This window comes from Rhineura floridana, chromosome 3 (genome assembly GCF_030035675.1).
Source record: "Rhineura floridana isolate rRhiFlo1 chromosome 3, rRhiFlo1.hap2, whole genome shotgun sequence".
Lineage (NCBI taxonomy): Eukaryota > Metazoa > Chordata > Lepidosauria > Squamata > Rhineuridae > Rhineura > Rhineura floridana.
Window position 1 is genome coordinate 148,539,085 of NC_084482.1, and position 19,417 is coordinate 148,558,501.

Sequence of the window (19,417 nt, forward strand, 5' to 3'; positions counted from 1 at the left end):
CAAGCCTGCTTGATAAGGGCCTTGCCCTTCAACAAACCCAAGTCATTACCCCCAAGGTGAATGACGAGAAACTGGGGCATAGCCTGATCCAAAGCTGGCTGGAACAGCGTGTGGAGGAGCCCATCCCAGCTCATCCCTCGGCAGCCAAGCCACTGCACTGAGGCCCACTGACTAAGCCCAAGCTGCATGCCAAACTTTGCCGCCCTGTGGCCTGCCCAGAATACCATACCATGGCCGCAGAGGATGATGTGTGCCCGCTCTGCTCCACTCTAGTGGCCTATCAAGGCAAACAACAACAATTTAGAGTAAAAATAACAACATTTCAACAGCTAGCTTTCAGGATTCCAGTAAATGGTCTAAGCTTCGTAAGCATCCAAATGCTTTGTAAGCATTCCGAACACCATCTTCCCACCGCACATAGCTTCTCTTTCAAGAAGCCCAGGCGGGCGTCTGTACAGGCCACCCCTATCCAGAAGAAGTGCATCCCAAATTGTGGGGATCCACAACCAAGTTGCGAAGCACTGCCTTTGCCACCACCCAAAACTGGTACTTGTGTGTAAATAGGTACCCGTTCTGTGGTCCCCAGACCACCATCAAGCGCTGCAGAGCTGTTACTGGACAGAGCTCTTCCTGTCGGGAGGGGGATAGTATAATCACATATCCCTTCCAATGCTGGTCTGTCTTGGACCAATGCAGCTGTAGGTGAGCCTGTTTCGCCCTCCAGCTGAGGTCGGAAGCCAAGAGAGCAAGAAGGGAATGGTCTGTTTTAGACTTGCCACCACCTCCCTGATTTGAAAGGCCCCCCAAAATAAGAGTGAGGGCAGCCACGTGATATAGCAGTGCCTCAAAGGGGGAAGAACACAAGTCCTTCCACTGTCCCTGCAGGCCAAGCAATAGCTCTGGAGTAAAGAGGGGGGCGGGCATCGGGGGTGCCCGGGTGCTCATGAGTCCAACCCTCCAAAATTCAGCAAACTCGAAAGTCGCCTGAGTAATCCTGGGAGCCCTGCGCCTTGGCTAGAAAGGAGAGACCGGAGAGCTTACCTCAAATTGTCTTGACCCAAAGGCCCCTCTTTCTGCCCTCTACGCAGAACTCAATAAGGTGCTCCACAGGGATGGGCCACTCATGGGCGTAGCCCCTGGCCTCCCTGAAAACTGATAGCTCCCTACTTGCTCTCTGATAGCTGGCCATAGTGCTTGGTACAACAGACAGGCCTATGGCCCTTTCCAATTCGAGTCTCCAGTCTCCCATAGCACTGGGGGAACCATGTCCAGCTGAGCCCTTACAAACGGCACCAGCTGGCGAAATCTCTCCATCTGATTCCGTGATAGAGCTTCAGCAATACTGTTGTCAATACGTGGAACATGGTGCGCCAGGAACAAAATATTATAGCAGAGACACTGCAGCACAAATGAGTGCACAAGGCGCATGACATTGGAGTTTCTCAAAGACATGGTGTTGATTACATGTATTGTAGACAAGTTGTCACACCAAAAGTGAACTGAGGAGTTACACAACCTGTCTGGCCAGAGGTGCACTGCCACGACAATGGGAAAAAACTCTAGAAAGGTGAGATCTTGGGTTAACCCAACCTGAGCCCAGGCCTGCAGCCAGCTGCTGTGACACCATGAGTCATTGAAAATAACCCCAAAACCAAAACAGCCTGAGGCATCCGAGTGCGTCTGTAGGTCAGCCTCTAAAGGTGGTCCTTTCTCCAGAGGAAGACTCCATTCAAGTCCCAGAGAAAAGTAGACCAGACTGTTAGGTCAGCTCCAATAGTGGCAGAAACCCATATGTGATGCTGAGGTCACGATAAACCGCCCATGGCATCATATACGAGCATCAGAAATGCACGCCCGGGTGCTATAACCGTGCACACAAAGTTCATATGGCCAGCCAATTCCTGGAGTGTGGACAGTGTAACCTTTCTAGACATAACCACACCCAGGATTTTCTCTTGCAGAGCCGCCAGTTTGTCCTGAGGTAGCCTACAGCACTAGGCCACGGCATCGATCTCAATGCCCAGAAAAGTGAGAGCAGCAGATGGACTGTAGGACTGTAGCAGTAGTTTTCTCAGCTGCAAGAGGAACACTGAGGTTCCTCTGACAGCGTGGCAAATGGGTCCATGAAGGCCTTACATACTCCAGAACCTGCTGGGCCTGCAAACAGGAAATCATCCAAATAGTGTACGGCCGACTGCAAACCTGCCTGTCTCTTAACTGCCCATTCCAGGAAGGAGCTGAAACACTCGAAAACCGAACATGAGATTGAGCAGCCCATAGGCAGTGCCCTATCAACATAATATTCGCCCGCGAAGGTAAAGCCCAACAATTCAAAATCCTGAGGGAAGATAGGGAGGAGACGGAAGGCAGATTTGATGTTGTATTTTCGCATGAGAGCGCCAATCCCGCAATCCCTAACCATCCGTACCACACAGTCAAAGGATGTGTAGCAGACAGAACACAGGTCCTGCAGAATAAAGTCATTAACCGACCTACCTCGCAGGTAGGACAAGTGATGTATAAGGCAAAATTCGCCTGGTGCTTTCTTAGGGACGATGCCCAGCAGGAAGTCTCTGAGCGAAGTGGTGGGCGGTGCAGGAAAGGGCCCCAACACTCGACCCGCCTGCCTTTCTTTTTTTATTTTTTCTTGCACTATCGTCTCCATGCCTCCCACCGACTTAAGGTTGTGAGACATGAAGGCGTACCTGGGACCCAAGTAAGAGATCTGAAAACCAACCATGAAGCCTTCCAACAAAAACTGTGCATTCTGAACTAAGGGGTAATGACTGAGTAAGCGTTGGAGCTCAGGAAGCTCAACTGAGCTGGGGACCTTTTCCTTGAGCTGTACCAGCAGGTCCCCATTTCCTTGGGCCGGTAGTGTCCCGGTTCCTGCTCCTGAAAGGCTGGCCCCTGGGGCAGCTAGTGCAAGAGTGGGGGGCCCCACATATTGCACATTTATGTCTGAATTTGCATGGGTTCCGACTGCAGAAACCACGGAAGCTAAACTCCCAGCAGAGCAGGCAGGATTGAACCCCCTGCCCCACGGGCCTGCGGGGAGAAGTTGCTGCTGACTGTTTAGCCAGGAAGTGGCCGCTGTCCATCCTGTCCCCGGCCACGGGCCTGGAACGTGACATGAACTGCAGCCACAGGTCAGCCTCCTTCTTATCCCAGGGGAGGGACGTATTGAAAGCCGCCCTCATACAAAACGCCTTGTCATAGGCCAGGCAAGCCGCCCCTTGGAAAGCGATAAATGATATCCAGATATTTAATAAGGACTGAGCCCTTCTGTGGCTGCTTCTGTATCACCACTCCCATATATGTCAAACACAGGATGCACTTTTCTTCGTTCACCACAAAGCCCAGGCTCTTCAGCCAACTCAGGGTAAGTAACATGTCCTCCCGACACAGGGATTTCGAAGGGGCCTTCACCAGGACGTTATCCACATAAAGGTGGATACAGACTCCCATAGTGTGAAGAAACGCAGTAACCAACATCATCAGTCCTCTGGAAGTGACAAAGGCCAAAGAAATTGACTGTACTTATGTATTTAAGTTTAGATTATTTCTTTTGTAATATTGAATTTATTTTATGTTTGCTAAATTGTTTATTTTTGTCTTATTTGAATGTATTGCTATGTTTTGTAAACTGACGTCTCTCCCCAACCCCAGTGCTTTTACTTTGGGTGTTTGTTGTAAGCCACTTTGGGCACAGTACACTGTGGAAAGGTGGCATATCAATAAACTCAATCAATCAATAAAAAAACCACAGTCAAGCAGCCAGCCCAGGTACATTCTATGCGCTGCTGCTTGGGTTTATCAGAGTCCTTCTCTTTCCCTTTGTCCTTATCTTCTTTGACTGGCTCCCTATATAAAACGGAGAAGAGGATCACATATTCCCCTTTCCAGATTTTTTTTCTTTGGTAGCGGGGAGCAAGTGACAACCTAAAGGGGCTGAAGTTTCCCAAAAAGGTATAGCACCCTCCTTGACAGAGCCAAGAGAGTCAGCTGCGTCTGCAGGAAGAGTGGCAGATAGGGAGGACGAAGTCCCCCCTCTGTCGACGTTCCTGGAGAGAACTGCAACACCTGTTCACAACCCTCCAATAAGGGAGGCTGTTGTTGTGGCATGTTACCCCCAAGCTCAGGTGAAAGCCCTGATTGTTGGTCTACCTCCACTCTAGACTGAAGAGGAAAAGCCCAGGCATGTCCCATCCCCCCATATGGGGACCCCAATGGGGGCCAGGTCCATTGTGGCCAACCCCATTGGCATGTGGTCAAAGAAGACTCACCCAAAGACTCATCTACCGTAGGCTCCCATGAGAACTGCAGGGTGGTAGCTATTGGTGGTCCTGTGCTGGGAGTCTTTGGACCAGCCCCGCTGGGCCCAGCCTCGGGTGCATCCAGTCAAGGTAGGATGGAATCAATAGCAGCCTTGTTAGTCATAGAATCATAGGATAGTAGAGTTGGAAGGGGCCTATAAGGCCATCAAATCCAACCCCCTGCTCAATGCAGGAATCCAAATCAAAGCATTCCCAACAGTCCCTAACCCTAATCCTAACTCGCCACATGCCATGCCTGCCCGTGGGATAATTTGGCCAGTGGCACCTTTGCGCTCATTGATGCAAGCTGAACAGAAGGCACAGCCTGCTGAGAGGCCACACCCTCTAAGGCTTCTAGATGCGCCAGGATGGCCGTCCAGGGCGGCCCCTCCTCCCCTTCCTCATCTAAAAGAATTGGGGGAGAGTGCTTACTAACCGACCTAGGGGCCTTGCCCTTCCCCTTAGGCCCACCCTGCACCTTTTTAGGTAGCATCTCCCAATCTGGGATTGCTGGGCCCGGGCTGAGGCCTTGCCGTCAAAGCGGCTACTGTCTTAAATTAAGGCAGGGGTGGTGAGGCCTGGCGCCTGGTTAGCCACCAGGCCCTTGCCCTAGCACAATCTAGGGGACCTGTTGCATGGGCGGCTTCTGCATGCAGCCCACCCGCCCAAGGGCCTCTCACCTCCCCCAAGGTCTAACGGGGCAGGCCTGCGACTTCTAAGCAGGCTCTGAGACCTTGTCGCCAATGCAACTACTGTCTTAAATTAAGGCGGAGGTAAGGCCTGGCGCCTGATTAGCCACCAGGCCCTGGCCCTAGCACAGCCTAGGAGGCCTGTTGCGCCTTCTGCATGCAGCCCACCTACCCCATAGGCTCTCGCCTCCCCCAAGGCCTAACGGAGGCAGGCCTCGTGCTTTGTGAGCTGACTCTGAGGCCCTGCCGCCAACGTGGCTATAGTATTCACGCCAGTGTTGTTCGATCTACACTGGCTTCCAGTTGTTTTCCGGGCCCAATTCAAGGTGTTGGTATTAACCTTTAAATCCCTATACGGTCTCGGCCCAGTTTATCTAAAGGAGCGCCTACAACGCCACCAATCATGCCGCCTAACAAGATCGGCCACACAAGGCCTTCTCTCAGTCCCGCCAACCAAAGCAGCTAGATTGGCGGGTACTAGAGAGAGGGCCTTTTCAGTGGCGGCCCCCACCCTCTGGAACTCCCTCCCACAAGATCTTCGGCACATCTCTTCCCTGAATATGTTCCGCAAGGCCTTAAAGACCTGGCTCTTTCAACAGGCTTTTGGGATTTCTGGGGAGGCTTAATATTTTTTGTTTACATGCCTCCCATTATGTATTGTTTGTTTTATAATCTATACTATTACACTGTATTTTTTGTATTGTATTTTGCTATATTTATTGTATGTACGTCGCCTAGAGTGGCCACTGGCCAGATAGGCGACACATAAATTAAATTTATTATTATTATTATTATTATTATTATTATTATTATTATTACTACAAATGCAGGGGGGATGAGGCCTGGTGCCAGATCAGCCACCAGGCCCTAGTGCTAGCACGCCCTGGAGGCCGGCTGCGCTACTAAAAACCAATGGGGGGAACTGTTAAATAGGCCCCATCGTGACCCGAAAAGGCTCCTGCACATGCTCACTGCCCCCCAAACCGAAATAAATTGGGGAAATGCAGCCCAAAGACCACCTCGCCTGTTGCAGAGGGGCGAGGCCCCGTGCCTGATCGGCTACCAGGCCCTGGCGCTAGCACGGTCTAGGAGGCCTGCTGCACTATTAAACACCAATGGGGGGCAACTACTAAATAGGCCCCGCCATGGCCCGAAAAGCCCACACACACACTTGCTGCCCCCCCAAAGAGAAATAAATTGAGAAATGTGGCCCAAAGACTGTTTTGCCTGTTGCCGGTTGTGCTCTGCTGCCCCGTCTGTCCGCAATGCCAAAGAATTGGAGAAGGGCGGCGAGGAGGTAGCATGGGCCTGAATCCGCTCAGTCGCCCCACCCCACTGCAGTGTGCCACATCAGTGCATCTGCGCTGTGCGCACACACACCCCTCAACAAGATGGCAGCATGGGATTCGGCCGCAGCCACAAAGCTCGCCCCACAACCTGGTAAGTCCCGGGGTGCAGAATGGGATTACCATATATGGAGCAAGAAATACCAGATGTCCAAGCTGGATTTAGAAAAGGAAGAGGTACAAGAGATCATATCGCAGACATACGTTGGATAATGGAACAGACCAAGGAATTTCAGAAGAAAATCACCCTGTGCTTGCTTTATAGATTACAGCAAAGCCTTTGATTGTCGATCATGAAAAACTATGGAATGCTTAAAAGAAATGGGGGTACCACAGCATCCGATTGTCCTGATGCGCAATTTATACTCTGGACAAGAGGCTACTTTAAGGACAGAATATGGAGAAACCAACTGGTTCCCAATCAGAAAGGGTGTGAGACAGGGGTGTATTTTATCACCCTATTTGTTTAATCTATAAACAGAACATATCATACAGAAAGCGGGACTGGACCAAGATAAAGGAGGTATGAAAATTGGAGGGAGGAATATCAATAATTTAAGATATGCAGACAATACCATACTACTAGCAAAAACCAGTAATGATTGGAAATGAATGCTGATGAAAGTTAAAGAGGAAAGCACAACAAAAGCAGGACTGCAGCTGAACGTCAAGAAGACTAAAGTAATGACAACAGAAGAATTATGTAGCTTTAAAATTGACAATGAGGACATTGAACTAGTCAAGGATTATCAATACCTTGGCACAGTCATTAACCAAAATGGAGACAATAGTCAAAAAATTAGAAGAAGGCTGGGACTGGGGACGGCAGCTATGAGAGAACTAGAAAAGGTTCTCAAATGCAAAGATGTATCACTGAACACTAAATTCAGGATCATTCAGACCATGGTATTCCTTATCTCTATGTATGGATGTGAAAGTTGGACAGTGAAAGAAGAGGATAAGAGAAAAATTAACTCATTTGAAATGTGATGTTGGAGGAGAGCTTTGCAGATTCCATGGATCTCAAAAAAGACAAATAATTGGGTGTTAGAACAAATTAAACCAGAACTGTCACTAGAAGCTAAAATGATAAACCTAAGGTTATCATACTTTGGACACATAATGAGAAGACATGATTTACTGGAAAAGACAATAATGCAAAAACAGTAGAAAAAGAGGAAGGCCAAACAAGAGATAGATTCATTCCATAAAAGAAGCACAGACCTGAACTTACAAGATCTGAACAGGGTGGTTTACAACAGCTACTACTGGAGGTCGCTGATTCATAGGGTCGCCATAAGTCGTAATCCACTTGAAGGCACATAACAACAGCAGCTTAGGAACCCATGCAGATCTGTCCAAATATCAACCAGTGCCACAAAAGAAACAGAAAGCAAACTGAATTCCCACTTACGGTTTCACTTCAGTGAAGCTAGTAACATTGGAACTGGTTTTTTGAAATGTTAAACAAAAATAAATTTACATACTGTGTGCAGTACAGCAGTATTTTGCTCAAAGTAGAGAATTTAAAATACATGCTAAGCAGCTATTCTATACAAGGCTATGGCTTTACACTATTTACTCTTTCCCATTCTACAGTATTTGGTGCAAGTACTACATTATCCCAAGAATAGTTTTAAAAGGGAATTTTAAAAACACACAAAACCACCACTTTATGTTGCATTTTTTCCAGCATAGATTGTTGTCTACATATTTAAGAAAAAGATCCTGTGTGAAATTGCACTAAACAGAGCTTTACTTAGCAAGCACAAATTAGAAAAAACACCACATGCCAGAGTGCCCCTTACTGGGAATGCCATTTCCCATTCACCCACAAGACCCCAATTTCCATTAATTTGTCTTGCAAAAGATCTACCACTATTCTCTTTTATAACCAAAAAGATAGCTATGTGGGGGACACATATTGTTACACTAAAAGGCATCCAGGGCATATCAAAGTAGATTGTATTTTCATCCTTGTTGTTACATATACAGCCTGTATACATCCATTTCTGCACTGGGCAGAAGGACTGGGAAATGGCTGCTATCATTATCTACTGGAAATTAGACAACAGCCATTGTGTAACCCACTAGAAGTTGAAGTCATTCCAGAAGTTAGCTTCTTGGTACCCTGCTGATTAATCTCAACTTGAAAAGGAGAATATGTTTTCCACCAATCACGTGTATTCAAGGATATCTTCTTTGGCTGCGGCATGTTTACTTTGCTGCCATTAATGATTGCTCCTCTGGCTTTCAGATTCTGAAAAATACTCTGCACTGATTAGAAAGCCTAGCAAGAATTGCACTTATGTTGCTTTGTCAAAATTGTTGTGAAGGAGAAGCAGCAATGGGAGCTAAAGGTATCATCAGCCAGGAGGATCCAAGGGTATAAGCAAGGGCTTAGGCATGGCTGAGGAAATTTCTCACTTTCCTTTAAACAGCAAAAGCTCAAGCTATATCACAAACTGATTTCAAAGCTCTTTTCTGTTTCAACAGAAGCGGTCTATGTGATGTTCCTATATTAATGTATATATGGTAAGTGTTGGTTGTTTAGAAGATACATGGTAAGTGGAGTGAAAGAGGAGGGGGAGTGAATGGGCAGTAGAATGCTAGATGATTGGCTGAGTGTTTAAAATGGCTGAACATATAAAAGGAAGAGTGAGAGTGGAATCGTGGTGGATGAGGTAAAACTGAGTGGGTTGCTTGGTGGGGTTTAGAGAGTTGTTTACCAGGAGGGAGGTGGAGTTCGGATTAGTATTGAGTAAAACCATATGCTTATGTGCCTTAAGAAGAAATCTTGTTAATCTTGTTAGCTTTGTTATCTGTAATAAATACTTAATTTGGTTTACCAAAGGCCTGATCCTTGGCTGGGGTTTCACAGACCAGAAGGGAGGGTAAGGTAATGACCAAGGCTGAAGGGGAACTGTAACAAATGGTGGCAGCGGTGAAGAGAATAACAATACCAGTATTCAGAGTCTCTGGGAATACTAGTATTGGGACGTTACTGGTGGTTGCCTAGCAGGGGGATCTGTTGAGATCTGTGCTAGAGCGGGGAGAGAAACCATAAGAGAGAGCGGTCCGGACTGGTGGAGTCCCTGGTGGTGCCTAGTGACAGGCAGTAGCCACGCACAGGTAGGAACCTGACAGGGAGAGCCAGGGAAGGACGCATCACAGTCCACATGGCATGGAGAGGCACTATTTGAGTCCTTGAAGCCTAGCTGCTCCTAGGATAGTTGAAGTGGCTCTCTGGATCACAGATACTCTGGTGCACAGGCCCAACATGCAGTTTTACCTTGCAACTGCCACAGCCCTCCAAAATGATCTCTCCAAGCTGGGTGAAAGAGCAACTAAATAGCAAATCAGGCAATTGGGGCAATAAAAATTGTAACTTCACCTATATACTGATGGGGTCTAAACCAACCAGTAAACAGAGCTTAGTGCCATGGTGAACAGCTCAATAAAAATGCTAACCCAGTATGAGCAGCAGTGAAAGACAAATTCTGTACTAGGGATTATTAGAGGAAAGAATGAAAATAAAGCTGCCAGTATTATATGACCCTATGGAAGGGCCACATTTAGTATACTTTTCAGTAGTGGCTCCCTGTTTGTGAAATGCCCCCCCCACCCCGTGAGGTGCATCTGTCTCCCTCATTATTGACTTTCAGGAGGAATTTAAAAACATTCTTGTTTACCCAGACATTTGATGGCTAGAGGAGACTGTTCCTAGCTACCTGGAAATCACTGGATGGAAGAATGTTTTTTCTATAACTGTTTTTCAAATGTTTTATCTGTAACTGTTTTTAGATTGCTATGCTGTTGTTGCTGTTTAAATGTTGTATTGATATGTTTGCTGCCCTGGCTCCTTCAAGGGAAGGGGAGCAAATATAAATTGAATAAATAATGAATAACATTGTGTACTGTTTTGGCCACCTAAAGATCTCAGGGTCCAAGTAGGTACATATGTGAGAAGGTGATCCTTTAGGTAACTTGATCCTAACAAGAACCCTCCATGTTCAGAGGCAATATGCCACTGAATGAATAGCCACTGCTGGCAAGCAAGAGCAAAAGACTGTTGTCTTAATGCCCCAATGTTGTTTCCTAGAGCCCAGCTGGCCACTATAAAAACCAGGATGCTGTATTAGATAATCCTGTGGCCAGATTCAGGAGGGCTCTTGTGTTCTTATGCACACAAAAAAATTCCAAATAGTTTTATAAGGTTTTGAGGCAAGAGACCGAACAGTCACACCATTTTTCTCTAAGCTGCTCAAAATGCTCAGTAAACTCTTTTTTAATGAAAACTACAACCCACTTGCATGCACCCAATGAGAAGTATTAGATAATAGCAAAGAAAATGCTTTCTGTGCATCTTTCTCCCAGTAACATTTTTCTCCTGTTAGTCTGTTCTGAGAATTTTTCCACTTAAGAATTGAGTTTATTTCCATTTTTATTTGCCTCTGGAACCTCTTTTCCTTTTGTCACAAGACCTATTTTTCTGAAAGCATGTATGTGAGATCACCTTCTAGACTGCCATCATGTTAACCATTGGAGAACCATGTTTTGTAGTCATTTCTGGGCGTGCAGTACAAGGGCTGCTATGCTGTGTGACTCATCTTCTCCATGAGAAACCTCAGCTTCACAGGATCTTTGCCCATTTCCTTTAAAGCAACTAATTCCAAGAGCTTTAGAATCCCATGCAATTGATTCCATTATAATAACTCATATCTACTCCTGTTAGGAACACAGTAGACAAAGCAAGATATTAAATATGAAATTGTTCTACAGTGTTCCAGCACAGGAACTTTTAAGTTCAGCAAACACTACTGCTTTGCTGCACCTACCATAGCATCTAGAACACATGAAGATAATATTCTCTTAGTACATCTTCATTATAAATCTCAACTGAGGATTAAATATAGAATTAGTTATTACAACACACTACCACTTTAAAGAGCATTTGACAGAGGAGGCAAAAAACCTTTATTGTTTTAGTGGCCCATGAAATAAATCTTAAGCTGCTATTAACATGTAAGCGTTAAGCAGGGGTTTAAATGGCACCATGTAAAGCAGGGGTTGGGGAACCTGTGGCCCTCCAGATGTTTCTAGGCTACATCACTGAATGTACCATGCTGGCTGGGGGAATGTAAGAAATTGAGTCTCCCAAAGATCTACACTGTGTAATTTAACAAAACAACATTTATTAATTTGTGAATCACCTTTTACATGTGCCTCATGGCAATTTACAATCATAACATAAAAACAGCACAAGACACAACTAAAGATAGATTTTAAAACAATTTAAACAATTTAAAGAAACACACCTAAGGCAGAGATCTTTTCATACAGCTGGAAAAGTATGTCAAAACAGAAATGACCTCAATTGTTTCCAGAGAGTATAGTTAGTGGGTACCTGTCATATCTCAACAGGGACGCTGTTCCACAGAATAAGGGCAGCCACACTGAAAGCGTTGCTCTGAGTTATTGTAGAGCAGGTGTCTAATATTTTTTGGGACTTTGAGGATAAACCCTCCTGCAGCACACAGTGGCCTACTGGGTATAGAAGGGCGGTCTCTCAGGTGTAAAAGACCCAGAGCTATATAAGGCTTTACATGTTAGTACCAAAACTTTAAACTTGGCCTGGTAGCAGTTAAGGGTGATCTAGAGTTGGGGGTGAGGAGTAGGGTGGTCAGTGACACCAAATTGTTCTGGGTAGTAAAAACAAAAAGGGTTTGCAAGGAGCTCCAAAAGGATCTCTGAAAAGTGGATGAATGGGGGTTTAAAACAGCAACTGCAATTCAGTGTAAACAATTGTAAAGTGATGCATGTTGAGGCAAAAAAAGCCTAACTTCATGTATATGTTTAAGGGATCTGAGCTGACAGTGACCTGACAGTGACCTGACAGCAATGAGATCTTGCAGTTGTGGTGGACAGCCTGATAATGTTGACCCAGTACAATGAAAAAGGTGAATTCCATATTAGGGATCATTAGGAAAGGGATTGGGAAAAATCATAATGCCATTATACAAATCTATGGTGTGACCATACTTGGAATACAGCTCTGGTCAGTGTACTAGGTGGAGATGTTGGGGACTTTCTAAATGCAAAGCATGTGCTCTACCACTGAGCTTCCCAAAGGATGAATAACAACACACAATCTGGCTGCACATGCATGTCATATAGAACATTCAGACTGCATAGTAACCATCTTAAGAATTTATCTCAGTTCATCCTCCCTTACACCTGCCTTGCCTTCTCCTTTCAAGGGGACCCTATCATCATCCTAATTTTTCCTTCTTCAAGGTTTCAAAGACAGAATCCAGCTGTCTTAATACTATTCACAATTCTAATGTTCAGATTAGGGGTAAAAACTGAATTTTCCTGGGACTAAAATAATGTGCCAAATCTTGAACCTTTTCCACATTACTAGTTTTGCCAGGATGGTTGTGCCTGTGCCTGTCTGGGCATCCCTCAGAGATGTCCATCTTACATGCACTGATATGTGAATGGAAGTGGAGCATTCCCTACAAGCACACAGTAAACAGGCATGTGTGGCTATAAGAACCTGGCTAAATGAATAAATTATAACTGTTACCCTGACAATGGCACAATACAACTATAAATGTGTATTTAACAAGATGGCACCTTTTGCACCTGAAGCTTGTCCAGCTTAAATACTCCTACTTTTAAATAAACAACAGTATTATGGCCAAGATATGTTAAGTGAATTATGTTGCAACCTACACTGCAGATATTATAACATTAAAAACATTCACAGTGGGAACAATTCTCCAATCAGAATAAAGCAAGAATAAACCTGGAGAAGATTGGAGACCTGCAGTTTTTAAATCTGTGATCAGGAAGGGTAAGTGGTAATAATTTACTAAAGACTGACATGCCATATCGTTACTTGTAAAACCCATGCTACTGACAGAGTGCTATCATCTTGCAAAAGGGACAAAAACTAAAAACACATTGAAATTCTGGCTTTGCTCATTAGAAAACCTGGCATAATATAGTAAAAACTGACACAAATTCAAGGCCAAGTTGTTGTTGTTATTTTAAAGCATTTTCCCACAGGTTCCTAAACCAGTCCTGTAATCAGCTACTATATACAGAAGGCAAGAATCTAATCTCCCTCTTTCCAACTTCTAGGTCTACAATCTGTTCTCAAAACAAACAAGCAACTTGTTATATAGACTTAAGGAACCCAAATTCCCAGCAGAGTAGCAGTGGAACAGTAAAGTAGATGAGCACCCATCCCCTTTTCCACAAATCTGTCCAGCACTGCTTCAAAGGTGTGTGTGTGGGGGGAAGCAAATTCAACAGGGACAGCCAAAGGCTGCATACACACAATATTTTATTCTAGAATCAATGGAGACTGGGTACTTTTTTTTCTAAGTAGTCCAAACACAATCTAGATTGTGGAGTACCTTGGTACTTCAGTGACTTGCATGTAATGAAACAGGAGGGTTGGCGGCTGGAGCATGGGTGGTATAAATGTCAGCTGAACATGACTAAACATGGGTAAGATTGCAACATTGTGCCTATCACATGGCAGAGGTGGCAGTGAAGAAAGTCTGCTTCTCTTCCACCACTGCATCCACAAGTAGCCGCCCTGCAGAGCTTTTCTGAGTGGCAAATGGGTTGTGCCACCTGGCCAAGACAATATTGCTCCGACACCTTCAGAGGCCTGCTGTAACAACTTTGGATGGCCCTTTAGGGACAGAATTGCTCAGATTCAAACAGAGTTGGATGCCACAGTTAGAGCAAGTTCAATGGAGGCATCTGTGCCTTCTGTACTGAATTGGTTCTGATTATTACAGTCTGAGGATATGAACAAGCTGAAGTCCAACTGACAACCTGCCTCCTTGACCCTTGCCCATCTTGGCTTCTTAGAGCTAGCCATAGGGGGCTGACCAGGTGGGTCCAGGGAGTAATTAATGCTTCACTGGAAGAGGGGGAGGTCTCATCTGCTTTGAAGGAGGCAATGATGTGTCCCTTTCCTTAAGAGGACCTCACTGGACCCAACTATAAACAACTATATCCCAGTGGCAAATACCCATTTTTGGGCAAGGTGATCAAAAGGGTGCTGGCAGTCCAGCTTCAAGGCATGGATCCATTCCAGTCCAGCTTCAGGCCTGGCCATGGCATGATACTACCTTAGTCACCCTGTTTGATAACATCTGCGAGTGTGAACCTGCTCGTTCTCCTTGATCTCTTGGCAGCTTTTGATACTGTTGACCATGGTACCCTTTTGGAGAGTCTCAGGGAGGTGGGGGTTAAGGGCACTGTGCTTCAGTGGTTCCACTCATACCTCTGGAACTGCTTCCCAAAAATAGTTATGGGAAACTACTGTTCGGCTCCATGGGAGTTTTCCTGTACTATTCCGCAGATTTCCATCTTGTCCCCCATGCTATTTAACATCTATATGAAACTGCTGGGAGATGTCATCAGGAGATTTGGAGTAAGGTGTAATCAATATACAAATTACAACCAACTCTATCTCTCTGTTCCACCTGAATCAGGAGAGGCACTTGACTGGCAGTTGGGCCTGTGCTTGGAGGCAGTGATGGGTTGGATGCGGGCCAATAAACCTAGGTTAAATCCTGAAAAGACACAGGTGTTATGTGTCTGCAGTTCTTATGTCCAAGAGGTGGGGAGACAGCCTGTTCTAGATGGGGTTGCATTCCCCTGGAAGGAGCAAGTCTGCAGCTTGGGAGTACATTTTCACTGGAGGCTCAGATGGCCTCAGTGGCTAGGAGTGCCTTTTTCCAGCTCTGGCCCCTTTTGGACAGAGGAGATGTTGATGATCAATTTTAAAATAGAACATTAAAAGCAATTTAAAAACAACCTAAAATCTCAAAATAGGGTGGGTTCTAAAAATACACGTCTCAGGTTTCAAAGGCCAGGGTAAAGAGATGACTTTGCCACAGGAGTTTATACTCTGGTAACTTCCAGATTGGATTATTGCAATGTGCTCTACATGGAGCTGTCCTTGAAGACAACTCTGAAACTTCAACTGGTCCAAAATGCAGCAGCCACATTACTGGCTGTGGATCCCTTTAGGTCTCATATAACCTTTGTTTTTATAACTCTTGTTTTAAAACAGGTGCATTGGTTGCCCAGTCGTTTCCGGGCCCAATTTAAGCTGCTTGCATTAGTGTTAAAGCCCTAACAACTTAGGTCCCAAATATCTGAAAGACCGCCTCCTTCCCTGCAGACCCTCTTGGGTATTGAGATCAGCAGAGGGGGCCCTTTTGGTAGTTCCACCGCCATCAAAAGCTGGTGGGGCTGGCCCGGGAGAGAGCATTCTCTGTGGCGGTCCCTACGTTGTGGAACTCTCTCCCCACTGAGATGTGTCTGGCAACTTCATTGTACAGGTTTAAGGCAAATGCCTCATTACCCTGGCCTTTGACACCTGAGGTGTATATTTTTAGGACCCACCCTAGGTTGTTTTTAATTGTTTTTAAAACTGTAATTTAAAATTGTTGCAATGTATCCTGGGACTTTTGGATGAAAGGCGGTTTATAAATAAATTGCAACAACACCAGATCTATTGCATATTTTTACCCCGAAAAGCACTTCTTGAGATGTAGTGCTGGTCTTTGCGCATAATAAATGATTGATTGATCGATCGATTGATTGATTGCACTTCCTGAGAACTGGTTTCATTCCAAAAATTAATGCTTATTTCAGATTGATTCTGCATTACCCCTCAGTGTGTCCATTTGAAAACAGATGTAAGTGGTCCTGGCAATGGGGTTTTTTTCTATACCTGCTGAATGGAGTTGTGGGTGGGTGTACATTACAACCAGTTTGCAATAACCACTTCTTTCTTCATTCACCTGGAGTGTGTGCAAGGAGGAAAAGGCATGGATAGTCTTCTTGGAAGTGGGGCAACAGCACCTCCTGTTTTGTTCTTTTGTTTATGTTCCAGAAGGGAGATAGAGTTAGGATCCTCCAGATGGCTAGGCTTGACTACCTTTACCTGTGATGCTCTGACTGACTTCCTTCCATTAGACAGTTAGACTGATATGCTTAAGGAAGCTTATCTGCCCCTCCTCCTTCCGCCCTTTCACTCTTCTTTTTCGGCTTTCCAAGAGAGAGGAGACACCTTTGTCTCTGCTCTCTCTGTCCTGAGCCATGAGGGCAACTCCCACATCTGGGTGTTGCGCCTCCAACTTAGTTAGTTAGAACTAGGTGTGCCTTTCCTATCTACTATGTATTTCTATAAATAAAATAGCTTTTCTTATTTTACTAAGTCTTAAGTCTCAGTGATCTCAATGCAGGGTAAAAGCCTGCTTTCTTAGGTAAACGCACACACTGACACACAGCATCTCAGACCGTAGACAATTTCTGCTAATATATATACAAATTTACACAACAAATCTAATGAAGGGGAGGGTTTTCAAATGCATATAAAGTAACCACACCCACCCTTGTGGACGATAGCTTCTAGAATCAAATTAGACTGAAAGCAGCATATTGAAGACAAGCATGAACAATTCCAGATTGAGTAAAACTACATTTATCTGATACAAGCCACTTAGTTTCCCTTCTGACCTAGCAGGATTGGATTCTGGTTGGTGGGACTTACCACAGCTGCACTCCCAATTTTATCATGCTCCAGTACATGATAAACAGATAACATGTGGATGAATAACATATCTCACAACCATTGAAAGCTTGGGTATCACTCATTCTGATTTGTACAGACTTCTCTAAGAACACTTAATTTCCAATACTGGAGATGAACCCTCCAATGGACCATAGCAGCCTGACATATCCACAGGCCTTCTAAGCAGGTACAAATGCTCAGAGGGTTCACTTCCAAGAGAGCAAATGGTCCTGTACAAAGTTCTTATACAAGACAAAACTCTGTTAGGAATGAAACACAGCTTGCACAATAATAAGTGAAAGCAGAACGTAAGCCTGATGCAGAGCCGCCCCTAGGCACTGGGAAGTGGGGCAGCTGCCCCGGGCCCCACGCTTTGGAGGCCCCCGCGCTTGGCGATCTGCTCACCAGCCGGCTCCTCCCTCCCTGCCTGCTTGACTTCACCACGCCAGGCAGGGCGCAGCGCGCTCTCTCTCTCTCCGCCCGGGACAGGGGCTCACTCGCCTGCCTGCCCGCCCACCTGCCATGCCGAAGCCGCCGCTGCCACCACCGCTCCTGCTGCGGTCAGCAAGCGGTAGCCGCCCCAGGGACAGCAAGCTGGGCCGGCAGTTCCAGGACTGGTGCCTGCGCACCTACGGCAACTCCGCCAAGAACAAGACAGTGACCCGGAGCAAATGTGGGGGGCCCCTAACTATGCTTTTGCCCCGGGCCCCGCACATGCTAAGGGAGGGCCTGGCCTGATGCACATATGCATCATTTCAGTCAGCAAGTGGAGGAATGCAATATAAATACTCCATGCAAACAGAAACTAACACATTAGGGTGAAAAGTTCTATCCCAGCCCAGTCCCTGCTATAGTACTTTCCTATATGCAGGGAAATCCCCCAGTTGTGCATTCAAAATGCAATACACACATCTCATCACCACTTCTGATATGGCATGAATCCATCCTACTCCATAGGACTCTCTCACCATATCCTGGGCTAAGATTAATAAACTGAAGACAGAAATTTAACATAAAGGTAAACATTGTGTGTGGGGGGGGGGGGTTCATTCAAAATTAGAACTGCATATCCCAGTCTTTCTTTGTACTGCTTATTTCAAAGCTACCATTTCTGTTTATCTCATTTATATTAATTCTCTCATGAAACATAAGATCTAAGAAAGAAGTTGCCTTACCATGTTGTGTTTTCTTCCATCTCTCTTTGGGCACACTGGCTTGTCACTGTAGGGCTGTTTATAAGAATGGCAGGTCTACTATTGTTCAATGCCCTTAAAGAAAATACAAGCCTGCATTGAGCAATTAAAGAAAAAAATTACAAATGAACACTTTCACATATTTATGAATGTATGAATTACTGTCACCTTAGTGCCAGTGAGCAGGATTGTTTCTGTTATCAACAGCAATTAAAAGGAAGGCAACGGATTGCCACAAATATGGTATTATTATTATTATTATTAGCATTTGTGTATTGCCCCATAGCCGAAGCTCTCTGGGCGGTTTTACAACACATTTCAGTCATATGGTAGGACTGACAGTATTCCTCATTTTCCTTCTCCTCCATTGCCCAGTAGTCTGGCAAGCATCAGAATCAATTGCAGCGGGAGGGTGGTAGCCTGAAACTGATAAACATTTACTTCTGCATACTTCATCTCCAAACCACTTGTATGCTATGGGCACACTAGTCACTTCAAAAGCTGCGTTTTGAAGCAACTCTGCCCTCTGCTGGACACATCTCCCTTGTGATGACTTCAGACCTTTCAGGACCACTCACAGCAGTGTTGGGTCAACCACTGTCTCTCCGAGAGCCTACAGCAAAGTGTTTCCATTGGCCACACCTGTAGGGGCAACAGGTTGATCTACCAATCAGTTGCAAAATCTGTCTAAAGCTGAATTTTAAAAAAAATGCACTCGAGCTGATCCAACCAGATTTTAGAGTAAAAAGTGGCAGAGTTTGACTAGCATCTTGTGTCCTGTTTTCAGAAACGAGAGGTGAAGACACACTGGAACCGGCACAACAGTATGTCTCTACCCTGAAGAAATTCTCTTTATTTTTAAATGCTTCACACAGAAAGAGCACTGCAATGACATTACTGTCAACTCTACCGTGATATTGTACTCTTCCCAATATTTCTCATTTGCTTCTGAAGCCTGGCAGGACCTCAGCAGCAACAGGAGGGAAGGCCAAAAAAGGCAAAACAATACATCTAACGTCTGAAAGCTTTTTTGTTGCTATCATAAGCCACCAACAGGAATTTGATTTTCCTCCCATGTGAAAAGTTGGGGTGAAATATATTCCTTTTGAACATTATAGGTGCAGAGAAAAGGAAATGAGGAACAAGAAGAGTTTTGCTTATATGATAAATAAGTAAACTGAATAAATGTTAGGCATTGTTTTGTCAACTATCCCTCCCAAACAGCTAGCACAATTTGCCTTTTGTTTTTATCTCTGAA

At 45.2% G+C, this 19,417-nt stretch overlaps 2 protein-coding genes across 7 annotated transcripts in view; both read right to left on the minus strand.

Annotated features, from left to right (window-relative positions):
* Positions 1-19,417, minus strand: part of ARHGEF3 (Rho guanine nucleotide exchange factor 3) — a 281,832-nt gene that overhangs the window by 251,215 nt on the left and 11,200 nt on the right. For 2 of the 5 annotated variants that reach the window (XM_061618281.1, XM_061618285.1), the window contains exon 2: positions 18,142-18,234. The exons of 1 other annotated variant lie outside the window; for it this stretch is intronic. In XM_061618281.1, coding sequence (XP_061474265.1) covers positions 18,142-18,234 — 93 coding nt within the window. Of the gene's footprint in view, positions 1-7,585; positions 7,654-18,141; positions 18,253-19,417 lie in introns of those variants that run through there. 2 more of the 5 variants (XM_061618280.1, XM_061618282.1) reach the window with 2 other exon arrangements.
* The window catches only part of LOC133380625 (serine/threonine-protein kinase pim-1-like), a 148,936-nt gene that overhangs the window by 118,308 nt on the left and 11,211 nt on the right, over positions 1-19,417 (minus strand). The window lies entirely within an intron of this gene.